The 20,782-nt window shown below is 43.6% G+C and overlaps 2 protein-coding genes across 11 annotated transcripts; both read left to right on the top strand.

Annotated features, from left to right (window-relative positions):
* Window positions 1-765: 765 nt before the first annotated feature.
* LOC147055272 (F-actin-capping protein subunit alpha-2-like) lies at window positions 766-6,679 on the top strand. Of its 2 annotated transcripts, XR_015066334.1 has the most exons (11): window positions 766-896; window positions 3,736-3,799; window positions 4,140-4,191; window positions 4,313-4,376; window positions 4,787-4,993; window positions 5,089-5,168; window positions 5,269-5,347; window positions 5,420-5,491; window positions 5,596-5,658; window positions 5,756-5,957; window positions 5,995-6,679. XR_015066334.1 is itself a non-coding variant. In XM_085913405.1 (10 exons), the coding sequence occupies exons 1-10, from the start codon at window positions 813-815 to the stop codon at window positions 5,894-5,896; spliced, it is 906 nt and encodes a 301-aa protein (XP_085769531.1). In that variant the 5' UTR covers window positions 766-812; the 3' UTR covers window positions 5,897-5,970. The 2 variants fall into 2 exon arrangements, 1 of the variants encoding a protein (XP_085769531.1); XM_085913405.1 differs by lacking the exon at window positions 5,995-6,679 and having other exon boundaries at window positions 5,756-5,970.
* A 468-nt stretch (window positions 6,680-7,147) lies between these two features.
* LOC147055271 (suppressor of tumorigenicity 7 protein homolog) lies at window positions 7,148-20,562 on the top strand. 9 transcript variants are annotated; one of them, XR_015066329.1, is made up of 18 exons: window positions 7,151-7,450; window positions 10,505-10,540; window positions 12,883-12,965; window positions 14,169-14,328; window positions 14,469-14,523; window positions 14,903-15,018; window positions 15,094-15,169; window positions 15,294-15,448; window positions 15,537-15,634; window positions 15,729-15,858; window positions 16,152-16,224; window positions 16,606-16,708; window positions 16,785-16,935; window positions 17,088-17,180; window positions 17,423-17,565; window positions 17,908-18,324; window positions 19,240-19,385; window positions 19,583-20,554. XR_015066329.1 is itself a non-coding variant. In XM_085913402.1 (16 exons), exons 2-16 carry the CDS (start codon window positions 10,519-10,521, stop codon window positions 18,001-18,003), a joined length of 1,554 nt encoding a protein of 517 aa, XP_085769528.1. In that variant the 5' UTR covers window positions 7,151-7,450; window positions 10,505-10,518; the 3' UTR covers window positions 18,004-18,736. The 9 variants fall into 9 exon arrangements, 3 of the variants coding, with proteins under 3 accessions (XP_085769528.1, XP_085769530.1, XP_085769529.1); XR_015066330.1 differs by having other exon boundaries at window positions 7,148-7,450; window positions 17,426-17,565; window positions 19,240-20,562; XR_015066331.1 differs by having other exon boundaries at window positions 7,149-7,450; window positions 15,744-15,858; window positions 17,426-17,565; window positions 19,240-20,560.
* The last annotated feature ends 220 nt before the right edge of the window (window positions 20,563-20,782 follow it).

Below are 20,782 nucleotides of genomic sequence, written 5' to 3'. Positions count from 1 at the left end.
CGCGGGATATTTTCAAGTTTGAGGCTGCTAGAACTCTGGCTTATTTCATCTTTTTCAGATCTTCACCTAAGTTGCCTGGCAACTTGTGTGCCATCTGGAGATGCCCCCTAGCAAAGGCGAGAACTCCACCCAACTGCTTCCAAAGTTGACAATAAGATATCATGTGATGTTATATGATATGATAAGATACAAAAACACTAGACTGGACAATACAATGTGGAATGAGACAATACTGTACAACAGTAACACAAAAAAAAATCTCGGGATGGTGGCCACAGTTGTAATAGTTCACAAAAACTGACAAAGAACTAGCCTGGGTGACATTTAATCAAACATCTCGTTTTCTTCTAATAAATGAATTTTTGTCTCATTTGCTTTGACAAAAGGAGTGCCTTCTAAATCCTGTCTTACATTGCCATCTAGCGGACAAATACGGCACTACAGAAGCCTCCGACAGGTAATAAACTTCAACTTTTTTATTTAATTATAAATCATAAAGCGTCGGTACTGTTGTAAATAATACTCAATAGATACAAATATGACGAATTATAAAAATTGCATTGAAATAATATTTTTTAAAGCATTATTCGGCCACAATACTGAATTAGACAAATGAGCAGTGTATTTAGGCTACTAAGAAAAGAAAGTCTGTTCACACAGGAAATAAAGACAGTTGGAAAAAAAATCAAATACATGCTAATAAAATAAATATTTTCTGAATAGCTATTATTATTATTATTGTGTGCGTGCGGGCGCGCGCGCAGCTCGCCGGCGGGGTGAGCTGAGCCATACTGAGGGGAACCACCCATGTGATGACGTCACGGCGCTCTGACAAGCTGGTGGTGCCGGAAGAAAAGATGGCGGATCAAGACGAGCCGATCAGCAACGAGGAAAGGGTAGGAAGACTTTTTTAATCTGTCAAACAAAACACAATTAGGATTGGACGAGCCATGCTTTTCTCAGGTGGCACTTGACCATGTTTTGGACGTGCTTCGAATGACGACCGTGTTTATTTGACGAGTGGCATTCGCGGGCCTCCCGTCGCCGCCGCCGCTCTTCTTATTTTTAGCTCAACTTCCGCTCATTTTAGAGAAGCTCCTAAAGGAGACTCCTTGTACGGTGTTGGCTGAAAATAGGAGCGGCGTTCGCGTTAAAAACTCAGTCGAGAGAACATATAGCGCATTCTTTTGCCGAGCGGAACGCGTCGCTTGTCGTCCGCCCTGGCAAAGTTTTTGGTTCGCCAAAATACCTAGCTCGCGTAGTTTAGCATTTAGCAGCTTGGCGGCTAACAGTTAGCTGGACTTACTAACACGCCCTTCTGCTGTTTTGATGCCTCTTTTCTGATTTATACGCTGTTGACAGTATTTAATCATTTAATATTTCGCGTGATATTTGTGTCAAATCAAGTCGCTTGTGCGTATAGTAAACAAGTCACGACGTTAAAACGAAGTTGATAGAAAGAGGCGCTTACATGAACATAAACGAAACATTGTGTTTTTAAAATCGTATTTACTAATCACCCAATGGATCTATATTGCTCTTTACAAACTGTCCTGTACCTTAACAAAGGTTTTATAAAGTCTAATACTCTGTACGTGCTGTAGTATTTCTGTGTTGGTGTGCCTTTAATGGGCGTGGCCTAATGAGCTGGAGTCAGGTCGTCTGTTTCTTGTGTGATATTTATTTCCACATTTGATATTAGTGTGTTTAGCTCTTTATTTCAATAAATGGTTGGAAACTGTGTTGCGCCTAACTCTCCTTGCCCACATGCAAAGGGATCACACCTTTAGCGGCGGAATAGCCTAGATTTGGTGACTAGCTTGGTTGTTGTCCAGCTTGACGAAGAACAGCAACAAGAGTTTGGTGTAGAAAGCAAGGTGGTAAACTTCTCAAGATGATGCAGTGAAAGGTCTTAATTGCTAATTGGCAGAGTTGTAAGTTCACGGCGCATCAGCTGCTAACAGCGAGCTGGGTGGAATCACTTTTGTTCGTCACAACGTTCATCTTCAGTCTGAACTGTGACATCGTTGTTCCGTCATCTGCAGTCCAAATTTTCTGAAGAAAATCTTATCGGCCTGAACTAGCCCCAATTTATTAAAAATAACAATAACAGCAAATGTAAGTAAATGACACCTGGAAAAAGAAGAGCGTTGTTTGTTTGAGCTTCCTGGTGGCTGCAGAAACTAAACCACACGCACGCGCACACACACACACACACACACACACACACACACACACACACACACACACACACACACACACACACACACAAACTGTACAACAGGAAACTGGTGAGTCAATGTGTGCGCTGTAGCATCACTGCATCACAAAGTGACTCGACAGCTACCTGTTAGCGCCTTTCCCGAGTATCTAGTTGTTTCATACAACTGTATACTGCATCTTGCAGCAGAGTATTGTCATCCTGTATTGTAGACAAGTAGTATTGTGTTGTCATTCATATTGTAGCAAATATTGCATGTACTGTATTGTCTGCTTTGTGTACTGACAGGACTGTGGTAGGGAACTTGAACAGAACTCGTCGGGTTAGTCCACCCGGCTCGTTTGAACGTTTTGGCAGGTTTTGATTTCGGAATGTCTTCGAGAATTCCATCAAGTGCTGTCGCATCCATGGTAACGCTTTTTTTGAAAGAAATTGTTTTTACTCAAGTTGTGCTTGCGGAATAGCCCGGCAACCCACGTTTGTATGGATTCGCCTAAGAATCCTCTTTGGTGCTATTTATATCATCGCAGCACGAGGAAACACGGGCAAAATGATATTGAAGTACAACAACAATAATATCAAGTCGTCAGCAGTCTTTTTAAGAAAGGTACAACGTCGAGAGTTAGTTTTGCCTCAAAGCAAGAATGTTCCGGGAATGCCTGTCGACGTTTGTGCGTTGAGTTTTCATGTTGCCGCTTGTGTACGCGGTCTCTGAAGGTTCACTTTGGACCCGCTTCCAAAATATGGTGCTTAGTTGGTAGAGCAGGTCGACCGAAGTCTCTGCGGTTGAATTCCCGTCAACAACTGTTTGCGGTTAAAGTGTCTTTTGGCAAGATAGAGAACCGTAAATTCTCTCCAGGTCAGCATTGTAAATGACAAACTGGTTTCAATTGCCTTGCCTGGTTGAGCAAAGGAAATGACTTAACACCTTATTGAAGAACCTAAAAAAAGAGAGAGAGAAGAGAGACAAGTAGTTGGGTATCACATCATCATTTTCCTTGATGCAGTGCATGAACTGATACCTTCAGGATATTCGATTCTAAAGAGATTGGATAGTGACACGCACACACACACACTGCGAATACGTGCCCCCGGACACGCACACTAACACACACAGACACACACACACACACACACCTTCCTCCCCCCTCAGTTCATCGACATGCGAGAACCTGGCCGAGCCGTCGGGCGCCGCCAACAAATCTGGCAAGTCTTCCTCAGGAAATTTTCATGTCCTTATATGGTCGAGGGCTATAGGAGGGGGCGGACGCCGTTGTCTCCTCGTCACGTGACCTAGAAACAGGAAGTGTCGCGCAAAAGCGGCGAGAGAGAAATGTAAGAGATAATCTGCACGTCTCGACACGCCCGTTGTGCATTAAGTTGCTCCCTTGTTCAGTTCCTCATTTATTCATTCATTCATTTCACCGCCCCAAAAAAAAAATGGATGCAGACTTTGTGTAAGAGTTCATGTACGAATGTAAATTGTGAATGTCTATTTTGTGTCTCGCCCGCAGTTGCGCATAGCAGCTGAATTCATCATTCACGCCCCACCAGGAGAGTTCAACGAAGTTTTCAATGGTGAGTTAACACGCTTTGACTCTCAACCCAGTTTGGCTTGTGAAGAGCTGCGATTAATGCCTTGGTGTTTGGGATCAATGCTAAGCTTAGCCTGAAGGGACAGGCACAAGTGTCATTAAAGCTTCATCCCACCACGATAAGCCCCCGCGGGGGGGGGGGGGGGGATGTTGATTTCCCTCTTATCTCCCCTTGACAGACACGCACAAGTCGAAACTCTTGAATACAATCAATCCCCTGTCGCCACTTTGTCCCGCGTGATGTTTACGGGATTTTACAGCAGCCTATTTGCTTGCAGTGACTCTCACTCTCTCCTCCACTAATCCCCTCCTTGTGTTTGTAGATGTGCGATTGCTGCTGGACAATGACAATCTCCTCAAGGAAGGCGCATCCCAGTAAGTGGCTTGGTAGTGAGGCCGGGCGGAAACGGCGTCATTCTGAAAAATCGACAACTGCAAAGTGAATCGACTTACTGGTTTTCATTCATTGGTTTCTTTCCTTCTCCTCCCTTTGCAGCGCCTTTGCGCAGTACAACTTGGACCAGTTTACCCCCGTGAAAATTGACGGCTACGATGACCAGGTGACATACTCTTCATCCAATCCATTTGGTGGCGTGAACCCTTCTCAACGTTTGAATCACCCGATTGCGTTTGACGACGCTCGTCGAGTCGCGGCTGAACAAATGCGAGGCAATGATTGCAGAGCGTTGCGACGATATGTCATCATGTCAGCGTCGCTACTTACTCCACGCGTTAATTCCCCCGCCGCCCGTCTTCCCTGCAGAATCGCTCCAGTGTCGACACACATGAGACGTGATGCTCTTAAGTCTCACTTTGCACTCGTTCGTATCGGCCACGTTTTTAGCTACGCTTTTCTTTTGAGAACTTTTTTTTTTTTTTTTTTCTTCAAGAAAAAAAGAAATCATGTTAATTTTTTGAGGGAAAGACTTGTGTGTTGTATTTGCTAACGTTGCGCCGTCCTCGCTGGCAGGTCTTAATCACAGAGCACGGGGATCTGGGGAACGGCCGTGTCCTGGACCCCAAGAACAAGATCTCCTTCGCCTTCGACCACCTGAGGAAGGAGGCCAGCGACCCCCGGCGTCACGATGTGGACGTCTCCATGGAGGAATGGAGGAGCGCCGTGGACGCCGCCGTCAGGGCTTATGTCAAGGAGCATTACCCCAACGGAGTCTGCACCGTACGCTCTTGCTTTCATTTTTTTTCCCCGCATGTTGGCTTTAAGGACACTTGATTGGACACTTGATTGGAAAACGTTGTCTTTTCTTTCCTCAGATTTACGGCAAAAACATCGATGGACATCAGACCATCATCGTGTGCGTCGAGTGCCATCAGTTTCAACCCAAAAACTTTTGGTACTTTTTATTTACTCACTTGCAGTTGGAGCCAGGGGTAGACATCTGTCAGGCCCATGTGTCATTTTTTTTTCTCTCCTCTCTGGCTTTCTGTGCTCAGGAATGGACGCTGGAGGTCAGAATGGAAATTTAACATCTCTCCATCCTCCACCGAGGTGGCAGGAATCATGAAAATTCAGGTAACTGGACGAGTCAGCTACGGTCACTGGCACTCTGGCGCCCCCTAACGGTGGCCGTGTTCGTCCACTCAGGTTCATTACTACGAGGACGGCAACGTTCAGCTGGTGAGCCACAAGGAGGTGAAGGAGTCCATGTCCATTTCTGTGAGTACCACCTTCTGCTTCCCCATCTGTTACATCAAGTACTGACTCCTTATTTAGAAAAAATATATAAAAATAATTATCTTTATTCATTTATTTCCTTCTAGAATGAGGTCACAACCGCAGAAAGGTTTGTCAAGATCATGGCGGCCGCAGAGGGTGAATATCAGGTACGTGATCACACTGGGACTCACCACGTCCAGTTCAAAATATATATGTAGTTGGCCTTTGACCCTATTATTAATATTTTGCTGTCGTCCTGCACAGACGGCCATTAATGAAAACTATCAGACCATGTCGGACACTACCTTCAAAGCCTTACGCCGCCAACTTCCTGTGACGCGCACCAAGATCGACTGGAACAAGATTTTGAGCTACAAGCTCGGCAAGGAGATGCAGAATGCTTAAAAAAAAAAAATAACTGCCCCCTTTGTCTCTAACACACACACACACACACACACACACACACACACACACACACACACACACACACACACACACACATCCAACATGCACACAAGAACAAACAATGTTGCATGACTGGATAGCTGTATTTGTACAAAAAAAATAGAGACGACAAAGAAGATGCAAGATGTCGAATTAACTCATTGGGTGTCTCCTTTTATTGATGTTTCTTTTATACACACACACACGCACACACACTCCTCCCTGCTATATCAGACATTATTTTGAAAGATATATACTTGACATAGGAAAGAAAGTTAACAAGGCAGCAGGCTAAATGTATGCAAAAATACAATTATTTGTAGTTAATTTCCAGAAAAATAATTATTGTGATTATTGGCAAAACATTTTTTCCCTTTTTATGGCGGGCGTGGGGCATTTTCCACTGCTTGTCACATTTTGCTCTTTCCTGACCGACTGAACGGCCTCATCTGTTTCCAACCCCCCCGACAAGCTTGACTAACCGGTCACCCGCTGCAACTAATATCGAACGTTACAATAAAGACAAGTTAAAAAAGAAAAAAAAGGATCAGTTTCTCCTCATGTGCTTATTTTTACTTGACAAAACCTGTATTCTATGCCAATAAAAAACAACAACGAGACACTGTAATATATATATACCTGTATGAAACATCTTATCTCTGTCAGTTTGGTGGTTATTTCCATGACATCCATTGTAACTCGGTCACAGTTATGTCGCATTAAATAACAAATTTTCTATCCAAAGAGTCTTTGAATTTCTGTTGTCTTCTGAAGATATATTTTTTTTTATTCGTTTTTTAATGTGACAATGTGAAATATAAATATTTGGTTACGTAGAATGCAAATGTAAATCACCTATTTCTGTAAAAGTGATAACATCATTAAAATGATGTATTTTATAATATTAGCAATGCCGTAAAGATTAAAAGTAAAACGGAAATTTGACATTTAAGTTTATTTCTTTTTTTTACTGCTGGAGACGTTCATTGTTTTGTGTTATGTAACAATTAATGTGATTTAAAAAAAAAAACAAGTTTAGTTGTAAACGGGCTAATGGCCCAATTCATTATTTTCAGTTCATAAAAACTGAAACAAATGCTGATTACTATTTAATTTCAGGGGAATGTAGTCAATTTTCGTTCTTTTAGGCCTAATATACATTATTTTACTGAAAGGGTGACGATATTTACGTTTTACGCCGATAAAAGTCTGTATGTTGTGTTACAAGGACGCCCACAGCGACACCGTAAGGCGGGCGGAGCTAACCAAGCGGCCGTCCGTCCACATTGACTTGGCTACCTTACTGACTGTTGCTAGCTCGGCTAACGTTAGCCTGCCTTTTGCCAGCGAAGTGCGAACACGCCACAGACAGACACGTCGCCCAGCATCCACACCGCCAAACTACTGGGCACATGTTGGGACCCTCCGGAGCCACCACTCGGGGGGAAGAAATGCTAGCCACGAATAGGCATCTGAACACCGCGCACTGAAGAAAAAAAAAAGAAAAGAAAAGAGGTGAGCGCTTTAAATAACCCTCCCATTTACCACACTGCCGCTAGTATTTTACATTTTAATAAATAAATAAAGTTCATTAGCCGGCTAGCTGGCTAACCTAAGTTTAAATGGTCACGGAGTAACGCCGACTATATTTTAAAATGTTGCATGTGGATGTTGTTTGCACTCGTAGATGAAAAGGTGTATTAAATGTACTTTTATGTGCTGGCTTGGTACACAGTGTACAGTGTCAAACTTGACAGCTGCTGTCTCATAACATTCTGACCATCGTGTAGCTAAATTAAGCTAAATGGCTAAGCAATTTGCTCACATTCAGGGGACAACAGTTGTAAAAAAAAAATATAAATAAATAAAATCGTCCTCTGTAGTGATGTACAGTAAAAAAAAAAAAAAAGTTAAGATTTTTTATTTCAGTCCTTTTTTTCCCACCAAACGATCAACTGTCAAAGCAGAGGTGGCAAAAGTAATCAAACAGTAAAGATGCTCGTGTCACGCAACTTAAAAGTAACTGTAAAAAAGTCAAACTCCCTAAATGTACTAAAATAGATATAGAAAGCACGCATTGTTTTTAAATGTAGGGAGGAGCAGTCCAGTCATCGGAAAAAATAAATACTCCTTAAAGACACTTCAAAATACGACTTAGTACATAAAGTGTTTGTATTTTCCACCAATGTGAAGCAACAAAACTTTGATTTGCATTTCCACTCATTTTTATTTTTTACATTCTCATTGGTCACACGTGTAAAAGTAATATTAATATTATTAATTAAGGCAACATGTCTTCATTTCAATAACCATGTGTGTCTAATTTGTAGCATTTTTTTTTAAAATTGAACAGTACTGCAAGTGAAAAATCTATATGGCAAATTTATGGAAGTGGACTGTTGTGTTGAACTTCTTGAACTTTCACTTCCTTGTCATCAAGGTTGATTTACTTTCACATCTTAGTATAGAACCCTCTCTTTCTTTACTGTCACACATTTTTCAGAAATCCAACTTGTGCGTCTTGGTGCCGTGAACCTTTTTTTTGTGTGGTTGCGAACATTTGACCTTGTTTGCGAAAAGCACACTGACAACAATTTCGGGATATTTTCAACGCCTGCTGTAACTGTTTTCCCTAAAAAGGTGGCATTGAATTATTTTTCACGTGATGTGTTTATTCTTATTTTAAGGCCGTCTTTTCCCAACTTGACCAGGGTGGTTGGTCTACGTTACTTCCTAAGATTTTGGAAATCAAAGACCGCTAACATTATTCAGGTCCTCCAAAACGTCAGAGCCGTAACCGACGACGTTCTTCCTCCCTCCATCTCCTCCTCTTGCCTCTCGTGCTTTTCAGTTGCCTGGCAACTGCTAGCTAGCGTGTAATGTGAGTGGGGGGGGGGGTTACGGCGTGTGCATTGTTCCCGAGTCTTTTTTAACGGCTTACGCGCTTACACGCCGTGTGCGTGCAGCTCCTTCAGTTGTTGACATAATTAGCGGCGCTAGTCAGCTGCACTGAAATGCTAATTACAATTATACGCGTCAGCATGTTATTAGCCATGTTTGGAGCGGGCCATGCAAGTCTGTCTTGTTACAGTTGCAGTCAGAGTTTTGTTGAAAATTCACTTTCACTCTTAACAGTTTTGTGGGCATGTTCGTTAGGAGTAGACAAACAAAAATGTCCCAGTGCCTGAAAAGACCGGAAGTCGTCCGTTTTAGGCCCATCCTGGTCATTTTCCAGTTAAGTGCTTAATGACGCAGAAGTGTAATTGGCGTGCACAATTGTTTATGCAGGTCATCGGAAAATGATGCCTCAGTTGTCTCTACAGAGTAAATAAAAGCCACTCACAGTACCGGTGTTAGGCCACAAGGGGCACAAGTTCCAAAGATTGCTCCAAGTGTATGCTCTTCCTCTTTAGGGAGGGAACCTCCGGTGTAATTAAAAGCAACCCCAGAGGCGTTTTTGCCCCAGCGATATGAAGCGTGACTCTTGACTCGTTTATTTTTTGAGGTGAAACTTAGCCACTGAGGCAAGATTCACTTTGCAACATGGAATTTTGTTGACATGTCGTATATGAGAGGACCAACCAAAAAAACTGAAGTAGCTATCTACGCAAGAAAAGAAAGAGGATATTTATCGCTTTGGTTGGAAGCTCAGCTCACAAAACTGGTTCCACACACGGAAGCTGCTAATCATATCTGTCACGAGTAGACCCACAATAATTCCATTTTCAAAGTTGGGTGTCCTGCAGACGTAAACTCCTTCCAGAGATTCTTCAGACTGCTACTAAATTTGAAGCACGTCTACCGCAGACCGATAGGGGGCGCAAGAAAAAAATGGTGCCAAAGACTGTTGTCATTTTGGTCGTTTCATGAAAATGCAAACATTCGTAAACCACTTTGGGGAAAAAAATATTTTATATTTACATTATTCCTATTAACGATCATTATTGGCTTGATGGATCCTTTAATAATTCCTTGATGGTCGTCCATTGTGACATCAGCACATCTTTCCATTTGCCCTTCATGCTTCTGTCCCGTCTTGCTCGCTCCCTCCCTCCCTCTTTCCATCATCCGTCCATCCATCCGTCCGTCCGTCCATCCCAGCCGTGACGTCACACGTGTGTCGTGTGTCTATTGTCTGACTGAAGGCGTCTATCCCCGGGTCTTTCTTCCTTCATAGCCCCCCCCACCCCTCCTCCTTTCCCTCCCTCGATCCCCCTCTTCCGTAGAGGGGGGCAATGACAACACAAAAGCAAAAAGGATGGACGCGAGCGAGCAAGCGAACGTGCGAGAGAGCGGGAGGCGCCATGCCAGCCGCTAACTGGATCTGACCGGGGCTGAGGAGTGTCGGCGTCAAAGGCGTTTGTGAAGCTCCACCGGGCCCTCTTTTGTATTTTTTGGCGTCCGGGACGTTTTACGCGTCTGGCGGTCGGCTGCATTGTGTTTCTTTGATGACCCCTGCTGTGTAGCTAGCTGCCTGCTCACCACCACCTCCTCCCCTCCTCTCTCTGTCATCACCCCCCCCCCCCCCCTTCCTCTCCTCCTCCTCATCCTCCTTTCTCTCCATCACAGCTCCCGATCCAGCCATGTTCGGCACAGAGTCGTCACGTAAGTACCGCCGCCGTCCGTCCGTCCTGCCTCTCGTACGTGTTGGAAGTCAAGCAAGGGGAGGAAAACCGCGATTGCATCTCGCTATTCATCCCTCAGTCGTGCGTCTTCTCTTCCCCCTTTTCCTCTTCCTGTTGTTGCTGGTGGTACAAATCCGGGATCTACCATTTTAGCCCAACAAGCTAGCCGGTGGTCCCACCGAGGTTTGCCTCGCATTCTCCTACTTGCCGTCTGCGCCGTGCAATGGGAAAGATGTCTGAAAATTCATGCCCTGGCCTCCCGTTAAAAGACTTTTCGTATTTTGCGATTCAAACTTGTTGTCATTATGGTGACGATAAGCCTCTTCGTGTTGCGCTTTTCAAAAGAAAAAAAATCCTGTGGAACCTGTCTTTAGCTACTTTTTGAAAAACGCAACCCATTTGATTTAATTTTCTGATTCTCTACGTAGTGATGAGACAAGATTGCTGTCTGTTTGAAATGGCCATGTGTACTACGCACCCAAAATTTAGAAATTTAGATGATCGGTTCTGTGATTTTTTTTGTGTATGTAGGAAAGAATTCTTGTCTGCGATATCACCTGTAGGAAATCCCCTTTTATTTTGTCTACTACTCAGGGAAGCCCTTCTCTAATTGGCTGACAGGTTGCAGTTAAAAGTAACCATCAGTAAGCAGCTTGGCGTCCAAATTCTCGTGTCACGACCTCAAAACTTGACTTAATGGGGGAACTCGCGTTAGAAATTTTCTTTGTAACAAAATGCTCTTTGTGCCCCTTACTAGTCTAAATAGGCTCATGGGATTCATTGCATTTGTGGAGTAAGACTTAAATGGAATAATTCAGTGATGTACAAAAGCACTATTTTGGGAGAAAATGTTTGAGACTGAAATTGAATAATGTAAAAGTCAACACAAACTAGGTCCTAATGTTCAGGCGCTGTTTTGGTTTTTTCTTCTTTGGTCCCCTCATGATTGGGACCTCATTGTTTTGATAAGGGCGTTTTCGTAGCCTGAAGATTACTAATATTTCAAAACGGGTTCAAAAACTGTATTTTGATCGAGCAAACATCTTCCAACCGGTTTGAAAAAAAAAAGATGAAAGATCCTCGATTTGAAGTGAGCAGTGTGTTTATTTTTGACAGCTTGTCGTTACACACTTGTTAGCCCGCAACGTGAACGGCTCGCTAGCTGTTACAATAAACGTAATTTTCACAATAAATGTTTGATTGACAGCCGCTCGTGACAGGGAGACACTCGTCTCTCGTCATGGTCAAACAGAAAGATGATCGCTCCAGGTTGTCCGCCATTGGCTAGCATCATGACAGTGAATGGCTGTCTCTGTTGCCATGGTAACAAACTCCTTGAATTGAAAAAATAAATTAGAGAGTGGAAGAAAAAAAAAAAAAGTCAAAACAGCCCAGAGAGAGAGAGATCGTGTTTCTGTGGTAACTGCTGACTCGGGCTATTTTTGTCTTGTGCGCTTCAAGCGCAGCGAGCCACGGAGGAAGAGGAGGAGCACTGATGTATGGATTGGATATTAATAAAGCAAAACCGAGCGGCTTGATGTCTGAATATTATGAAGCCATATCGTCTTGAGAATTAAAAAAATAATAATAATAACATTGCCAAATGGAATAGAATATTTGTTTTATTTTGCTTTTTTTTTTTTATTAATTTATATGTTATGACTATTTTGTTATTTCAAGAATGAGCAAATGGATTTGGTCCGAAGGAACAATCTTGCCTTGGCCATAGTCATTATTGAACAACTTTGGTGAGCAAATGAATTTCGATCCAGGAGATGTCAACTGCTGCGTTAGCTTCTCGCGCTAGCCGCCATAAGCTTGAGATCAAAATGTCATGTTTTACTTCTATTTAAATGAAACCTGTTTGTAGTATGGTGATGCTTGAGGAGCGTTAGGCAAATCTACTGACTCTGTGGCTAGAAGAGGATGAAGAGTCAGCAGCAGCAGCAGCAGCAGCAGTCGCGGTCGTCAATGGGTTCATTCTGAAAAAGACGAGAGGCTCCACTCCACTCCGCGCCACTCAATGGCCAAGCAGCTGCGTTCTGTTTGCACACGTGTCAACCGGGCTGGCCTGCCGCTCATCTGAGTGCCGCCTTTGTCCCAACTGCGCTGGCTGCCGCTTGATGGATGACAAAGCATCCACTCGAAAACGCCATCTTAGAGATGGAAATCAAATACGAAAGTCAAGTATTGCAGACGGACTTTTAAAACTTGCTTTCAAACCAGACCAAAATGCGCTGTGATTGCTGTGATAACTTTTCATCCATTTTTTTTGTTGAATTTGTGCTTATCCACCATCTTTCTGTCTTGTCTTTTCTGCAGTAAGCATGTTTCTCAACACCTTGACACCCAAGTTCTACGTGGCTCTGACGGGCACCTCCTCCCTCATATCAGGACTCATTTTGGTAAGAGCACAAATTTCTTTTCACGTCGTAGTCACACAGTGCTACATTTTGATGATCACATTTTAAAACCATAACTCAAAATATCCCACCTGTCCCGTTTGTTCCCGTCGGGTATGCTGGCAGGAGGCGGTGCTAAAAACTCTGCTGTCTGTTGATCGGTCGGTTGAGAACGAATGGCATGAAAAGCAAAAAGAAGCGAGTGAAGTCATTTTGACTCGCAACCAGTACACAGACTTGTCAATATTAACAAGCAGTCAATTGACGACAAATCTGCTCATTCTTATTTACCTTTTGGGTTTCTGTGTAGCCGTGCGGCTTTAAAATAGCTCATCTGTTAATTAGGCTCATTTGTTCCCTGCAGGCTGCTCGGCTGAGACAATTCACGAAGGTTGTAATTCCGCTTAAGCGTGAGCGGACAGGTGGTGGATTTGACACCAAATTGGTGCTTATTAGCTAATGTTCTTTTTAAACCACGCTAACACACAGAAATTTGTTTTAAATTGATTCGGGTTATAGTCCAAGCCCAGTCTTATGTTTCATGTTGAGCTATAAAGAAGTGTTTATGTTTGCATTTTGCAACAGGGGTGCACTTAGGGTAAAGTGCTTGAGCGCTCGTTGCTATTAACATTAGCTCGTAGCATCCTCGCATGCAGACGTTCCGTTAATGGACATCGTGTTGCGCTACAACTCCACACACCTAATTGAACTCCACCTCGTGTTGATCCCGACATTCCAATGCAGGAGTGGGTGAGCTTTTGCCCTCAATGGCCACATATGTTTGTTTGTTTGTTTGTTTGTTTGTTTGTTTGTTTGTTTGTTTTTTCTTAAACTGGAGGCAGCTCATTTGTAGATGCGGTAATAAAATATTTATTAAAAATACATTTGTAAACTGTTTAATAAAATAAAGTTTAAAAAACACAATACATTTAAAAAATATTTGCTAATTACTAGGGTGGTGTCAAGGTCTTAAAATGAATTATTGCATTTTAATTGACCAATTTTAGGGGCAGAGGGCCAAATGTCTGTAATAGATATTGCAGTAATTGGCAATTGGTGGTACTTGGAGAGTCTTGTCTTGTATTTTTTTACTTGGTGTAAAAAGTTCTCGGCAGGACTCTTGATAATGCACTGTAATGTTTTGTCGGGCCGGATTAAATATTGAAGAGCCCTGTTCTAATGGTGGCTGCTTCTCCTTCACTCCAGATCTTCGAGTGGTGGTACTTTAGAAAGTATGGCACCTCCTTCATTGAGCAGGTGTCTGTGAGCCACCTGCGCCCTCTGCTGGGCGGCGTGGACAGCAGTTCCCCCAGCAACTCCAGCGCCAGCAACGGCGAGGCCGACTCCAGTCGGCAAAATGTGTCGGGTGAGTAGCCCGAACCCGGATTATTTTTATTGACTTGATATTCTAGTTTCCAAAACCAGTCTAAAGTTCCTTTACACTTTATCTGGTATTTCTACACTCACCCAAAAGGAAGATTGAATGTTTTTCTTTGTCATCCACAGAATGTAAAGTTTGGAGAAACCCACTGAATTTATTTCGAGGAGCCGAGTACAATCGGTGAGTGACTGCGGTGAAAACCTTTCACATCTGCTGTCGGTTTCTTTCTCTGACATTCGTTCTTTCTTTGTTGTCTCATGTTCATTCTTCGCCGGCATTCCTCCTCCTCCATGCCTTTGAAACGTTCCCTCTAATCGCGCTTGCTCATTTTATTCTCTGCTGGTTTCCCTCCTCCTCTTTTATCTTCCAATGTCTCGATCTTCTTTTGTTCTCTCTGCTTCTTTCACGCTACATGGCCAAAAGTATTGGGACACAAGTGTTAAAAGACATTTAGAATTGCAGGCCAAGAAATCATCAACCACAAACTGGAATCGCAATATGGATTTCAGAAAAATACCGTGCGATTGTGATGTCCTGAGCATGTCGCCATGGTCCTCAGGTACACGTGGGTGACGGGCCGAGAGCCGCTGACGTACTACGACATGAACCTGTCAGCGCAGGACCACCAAACCTTCTTCACCTGCGACTCGGACCACCTGCGGCCCGCCGACGCCAGTAAGTTCCATTTCTTTCTAGTGTGCCTTTCCTAACGTTCCCGCCGCCAAAACTCTATATTGTGTTTATTTGCAGTCATGCAGAAGGCATGGAGGGAGAGAAACCCTCAAGCACGCATCTCAGCAGCACACGAAGCTCTAGAGCTGGAAGAGTACGTAACAATTTTCTTACTGCTTCTTCAAAAACAAAGGTCTGAGTGAATGGCGCATTTAGAACCACTAGCATTCAGCTGCTACAAAATGCTACTTCAAGCTAAACGCGCTGTTACGCCACAGCTGCGCGACGGCGTACATCCTGCTGGCCGAGGAGGAGGCCACCACCATCATGGAGGCCGAGCGCTTGTTCAAGCAGGCGCTGAAAGCCGGCGAGGGATGCTACCGCCGCAGCCAGCAGCTACAGCACCACGGTACGCAGTACGAGGCCCAGCACAGTGAGTAGCCACACTCTTGGGGAAAAAAAAACATTTACAATAAAGATCTCCCATGTAACATGGAAGTGTTTTGTTTTTTTTTCCTCAGGAAGAGACACCAACGTGTTGGTGTACATCAAGAGGAGACTGGCCATGTGCTCCAGAAAGCTTGGCCGGACGAGAGAGGCGGTGAAGATGATGAGAGATGTAAGTCACGAATAGCTACACAGATGCACTTCTCCCTCGTTGTGTGGTTGCTGGATGTGTGTCGCCCCCTGTCTGCTATTACATGTAACAACAGTTGTGTGTTTTCCAGTTAATGAAGGAGTTCCCTCTCCTCAGTATGTTCAACATCCACGAAAACCTGCTGGAGTCGCTGCTGGAGCTGCAAAACTACGCCGACGTGCAGGCCGTACTGGCCAAGTACGACGGTATGACCGCACACACACACACACACACACACACACACACACACACACACACACACACACACACACACACACGTGTGCCGGTATATTAGGTACACTGAGAAACGGCAAGATGTGGCCTGTACTGGCCAAGTATGAAGTTAATTTGATCTTCTGTCATGAACTAATGAACAAATAAATATACTAGAAGTCAATAAGTGAAAGTGACACCCTTTGATCTCTCACTGCATCCAAAGTAGTCATTGACTTTCTTTTTTTTGTGTCGCCATTTTGTGTGGTGTATGTGTGTGTGACAGATATTAGCTTACCCAAATCGGCAACGATATGCTACACAGCAGCTTTGCTCAAAGCCAGAGCCGTGTCAGACAAGTGAGTCGCGCCTCTCGACCGACGGTACACCTCGCACGACACGACAACGCAGTTGAGACTCTGCACATCAACAACACAACACGCAATACACTTAACAATATCACACACACACACAATGTAACTAGACGACAATATGCAACATTCTAGCACATGAGATGACTCCGCATGGCCCAGGTCACAACATTACACGAATGAGTCAGACTGACATGAAATGAGGTTAGACAGAACTATTAACACTCTCCTACGCGAAACGAGCAATGCATCGCATGCTCGACATAAGTTGTTAATTGAAGACAGGAACGTGATACCACACGCCCGACACTTAACGACGACACGGACATGACACCGAATGACACTTCTTGTATGCGCGCATCCATTCAGATTCTCTCCAGAGGCAGCGTCTAGACGAGGTTTAAGCACCGCAGAGATGAATGCAGTAGAAGCAATTCACAGAGCTGTGGAATTCAACCCCCACGTTCCCAAAGTCAGTATTACACGCCCGACGCGTGTCAATGTTCACGTGACTGCTTGTTCTCAACTGGACCGTGTGATTCCTTCAGTACCTCCTGGAGATGAAGAGTCTGATCCTTCCTCCTGAGCACATCCTCAAGCGAGGAGACAGCGAGGCTATCGCGTACGCCTTCTTCCACCTGCAGCATTGGAAGCGTGTGGAGGGAGCGCTCAATTTACTGCACTGCACCTGGGAGGGCAGTAAGTCTCTCGCGCGCGTACGATGCATCCGCCAAGTTCACCTTTTCTACGTTTTCATACGTTACGTCCTTATTACAAAATGGATTAACATTTCGAGGGATTCCGGTTGCGGCATTTGAACGGGAACTCATTAGATGTTTCCCTGTGCGTAGCATTCAGAATGATCCCGTATCCTTTGGAGAAAGGTCATCTCTTCTATCCTTATCCCATCTGCACAGAGACAGCAGACAGAGAGCTGCTACCCAGTAAGACACACACATCTATCTATCTATCTATCTATCTATCTATCTATCTATCTATCTATCTATCTATCTATCTATCTATCTATCTATCTATCTATCTATCTATCTATCTATCTATCTATCTATCTATCTATCTATCTATCTATCTATCTATCTATCTATCTATCTATCTATCTATCTATCTATCTATCTATCTATCTATCTTTTTTTTAAATATAACTAACATTGTACTTGTGCATGTAAAGCAGTGTTCCACGAGGTGTCGGTATACCCCAAGAAGGAGCTCCCCTTCTTCATCCTCTTCACAGCCGGCCTCTGCTCCTTCACCGCCATGCTGGCTCTGCTCACGCATCAGTTCCCGGAACTCATGGGCGTCTTTGCCAAAGCGGTTAGCACACACACACACACACACACACACACACACACACACACACACACACACACACACGCAAATTGTCTCACCCATATTAATGATCCGTAACAGAAATTGCCATTGGAAATGTTGTGAATAAAAATATTGTTTTCCTTATTTAAAGTGGGCCCATAAAATGAAATGTCGATTTACTTATGTCTTCACTGCGATGGATGGTTATAATGGACTGTAATGACTAACAGATCCCTATAGATGGCAGCGTTGCCTCGTGTTGGATTTAAGGAGACTATGCTTGTAAAATTCAGATTTTCTTCTTGTCCTACTGTTCCAGTCAAATTCCCGCTTGTGTGTTTGCAGTTTTTGAGCACGCTGTTTGCGCCGCTCAACTTCATTATGGAGAAGGTGGAGAGCATCCTGCCGTCCAGCCTCTGGCACCAGCTCACGCGCATCTGACAAACTTGACTGGTTTTTTTTTTTGTTTTTTTGATTATTTAAAAAAATTCTTTGTTGTACAAAAAAAACAAGTTGCCATCATTAAAAAAATGAAAAAAAAACAAAAACAATACAGTGTTCCCTCGCTATATTGTGGTTCAACATTCAAACATGGTGAGTAAATTCATGCAGATGCTTCCCAGGCACACACACACACACACACACACGGCCATAAATGCTATTGTGATTTACCTCCTTAGGATCAAAGCCCACCGTCAACAAGTTGAACACGCTCAACATGAACACGCCATATGACTACAACTCTGTTATGCAGTACCACAGGTTTGTACATGGCACTTTTAACATTCTAACATTCAATTTTGAGACAAAAATACAATATAAAATAATGTGGGTTGACACATCAATTGAGCACTTTCTATGTTGGCATAATATTGCTGGTTTTGATTACAAAAAGAAAATTACGTGTATAATTCTCAATAGTGCCCCCTTAATCAATTACAGTCAATATATACTGTAGGGGGAAAAATATCAATTTTTACCTCACAGCAGTTAATCATCCACTAGAGGGCGACACGTGTCCACATAGTGCTCACGTAGCTGCTGCTGCTGCTTGGAAATTCTAACAAGTGAGAATATAATTCAAAATCTTCAATTATTGATTATTAATAATGCTTTTTAAATTGAATTGAGTCTCTTGAGACTCACCGAGTCCCTATCACCCACAAACTGACAGATTTTGGCAACCCCCGAAGCAGGTGCTTCGTTCATTTGTGTCTTGGGTCAGCTCTTATGGCTGATACTGTCATACGTTGAACAAAACCTGCTCGCCGACATTCCTAAGATTTGTCAGTTTGATTGACAGGCAACTCTTACGCTCATCTGACAGGCGCCCAGAGCATCATGCAAACAATGTAAACCCTTGTTAGCTTTCACACTGCTTTAGGAAACCCCATCTTTGCTGCTTGGCGACGTGAGTAAACAGAAATATGATGCAGGTGCATTCCTGACACTTAAGACGTAATAAGAAACTTGTGGAAAAGAACCACAAGGTTGAGAAATTGCAAGCAGCAGCGGAATTGGACTGAATCTCAAAATTGGATGTAAAGTTGGAATATGTCCGTGCTGAGTTTTCAAAGCATTCCAGGAAGTGCCATCAATCCGACAAGTCCGTCTCGGAATGAAAATGAGCCTAAAATGATTGCATCGAACCAAAATGGCTGACCTCCTGTGTGTCAGTTCTAAACACCTGCTGCCCACCCGCCACAGTCACAGGATGTTAATGAGACTGCCTCGGAGGGAGGAAGTGAGCTCTAAACACAGAACGCCGTGTCATCAGCCAACGAACAGAGGACCGCTTCACATCTTACGAGGATCATCAAGCCGTGAGTTGTGGCCTACTTAGCAGTCACTCTTCCTCCTTGGGTGTTTTTGGGTTTTTTTTTTTTTTTTTGCCAATGGACTCACTGTCACATGGCAAGTGGTATCAGTTCACTGAATCGAGTTAGTGTTTCCGGGACTTTTCTCAGTTCCTAATGCTCTCCCCTCTTCATCCATGATCTGTCTTGCTAATCCAATGCAGGGATCTGGAGCTCTTCCCGTTTGCAGACAACCGAGGCAGGGATCGTCAACGGGCTCTCGATAAGTCTCCATTTTTAGTTTGGCGGCCAACCGGGAGAATTTGTGCCATCCTGATCTCATATCAAACGCTCTGTCGCAGAGGGACGCTTTTCATCCGAGCTTCCATGTGTTCACCCGGACTGTTATTCAGAGCGGCTCATTACAAAGGAGGTCTTGAAAAGGAGAGGACATGCTCTTGGAATGAAAGAAGGCCGTCCTTGGCATGTCACAACCACTGATGAATGATAAGAGGGACGCGATTAATGGACTCATGGTGGAGGTGTGCTCATCTGACAGCCTGTTAGGATTTCATACGTAATCAGACAGCACACTACGTTTCTACATGACACAACAAAGATGACATATGATACACAAAATGTCACAACACAATTATACAATGTTACATAACGGTATACGCAACAATACTACACAAGGCTACACTACGTATATTGTACTGCAACTACTACTACAACGGAAGCAAGTACTTTGTCCCAACACCAAGAGCGTACGAGATGACTAAAATGGGGAACGGCACTTGCTGCCAACGTTTGACCTAAATAGAGATGCGCTAACCTCATTCTGCACCAGCGGCCTGGATCAACTCCATCCGTTAATCCTAAAACCACATCTGGGAGCCGAGAAGGCCTCCGTCCTCCCTTTCCTGCCGTGCCGGGACGAACAGATCCATAGCGGGGAGGTTTAAATCGTGTAAGATTAACGCTGAGCTTCTGTTTCCGTGGATATGACAATTGGGTTCATTGGCTGCCACTATCGGACCCTACATTTTATGTTGAACTACTTTAATACTACACAGCACGATTTTATACTATAGGTTATCGTATTTCCAATAGACTTATTGAAATGGCCTTCTGTTTGGACTTCCTCAAATGATCATAAAATAGGTGCAGCTCATTCGGAGTACTGCAATTGCAAAGACATTCACAAACGGTTTTAATGGTCGCAGAGATTTTTTTTTGTCGCCATCAAAAAAAAAATCGTGAAAATAGTATGCAGTACTACTGTATACTAAAATTCTATGTTATGCAATGCTGACCTATGCGACACAGAATTATAAAGATGACAGAATGATGATGATGACGTTTTCGAGCAGCTTTCTTTCCCCACAAATGTTGTTGTCAGTCATTACGGAGCACGCGCCTCC

Source organism: Syngnathus leptorhynchus, chromosome 6 (assembly GCF_054491065.1).
Source record: "Syngnathus leptorhynchus isolate UIUO chromosome 6, UIUO_Slep, whole genome shotgun sequence".
NCBI lineage: Eukaryota > Metazoa > Chordata > Actinopteri > Syngnathiformes > Syngnathidae > Syngnathus > Syngnathus leptorhynchus.
The sequence above is the reverse complement of the archived record's forward strand: the minus strand, read 5'-3'. Positions and strand labels throughout refer to the sequence as shown.

Coding starts and splice junctions, on each gene's coding strand:
- LOC147055271 (XM_085913402.1), top strand. CDS start 10,519: ATGTTCGGCACAGAGTCGTCAC. Junction 14,524..14,902: donor CGAGGAGCCGAGTACAATCG/GTGAGTGACTGC, acceptor CATGGTCCTCAG/GTACACGTGGGTGACGGGCC. Junction 16,225..16,605: donor GCCAGAGCCGTGTCAGACAA/GTGAGTCGCGCC, acceptor GCATCCATTCAG/ATTCTCTCCAGAGGCAGCGT.
- LOC147055272 (XM_085913405.1), top strand. CDS start 813: ATGACGTCACGGCGCTCTGACAAGCTGGTGGTGCCGGAAGAAAAGATG. Junction 5,348..5,419: donor CAGGAATCATGAAAATTCAG/GTAACTGGACGA, acceptor TCGTCCACTCAG/GTTCATTACTACGAGGACGG. Junction 5,659..5,755: donor CCGCAGAGGGTGAATATCAG/GTACGTGATCAC, acceptor CGTCCTGCACAG/ACGGCCATTAATGAAAACTA.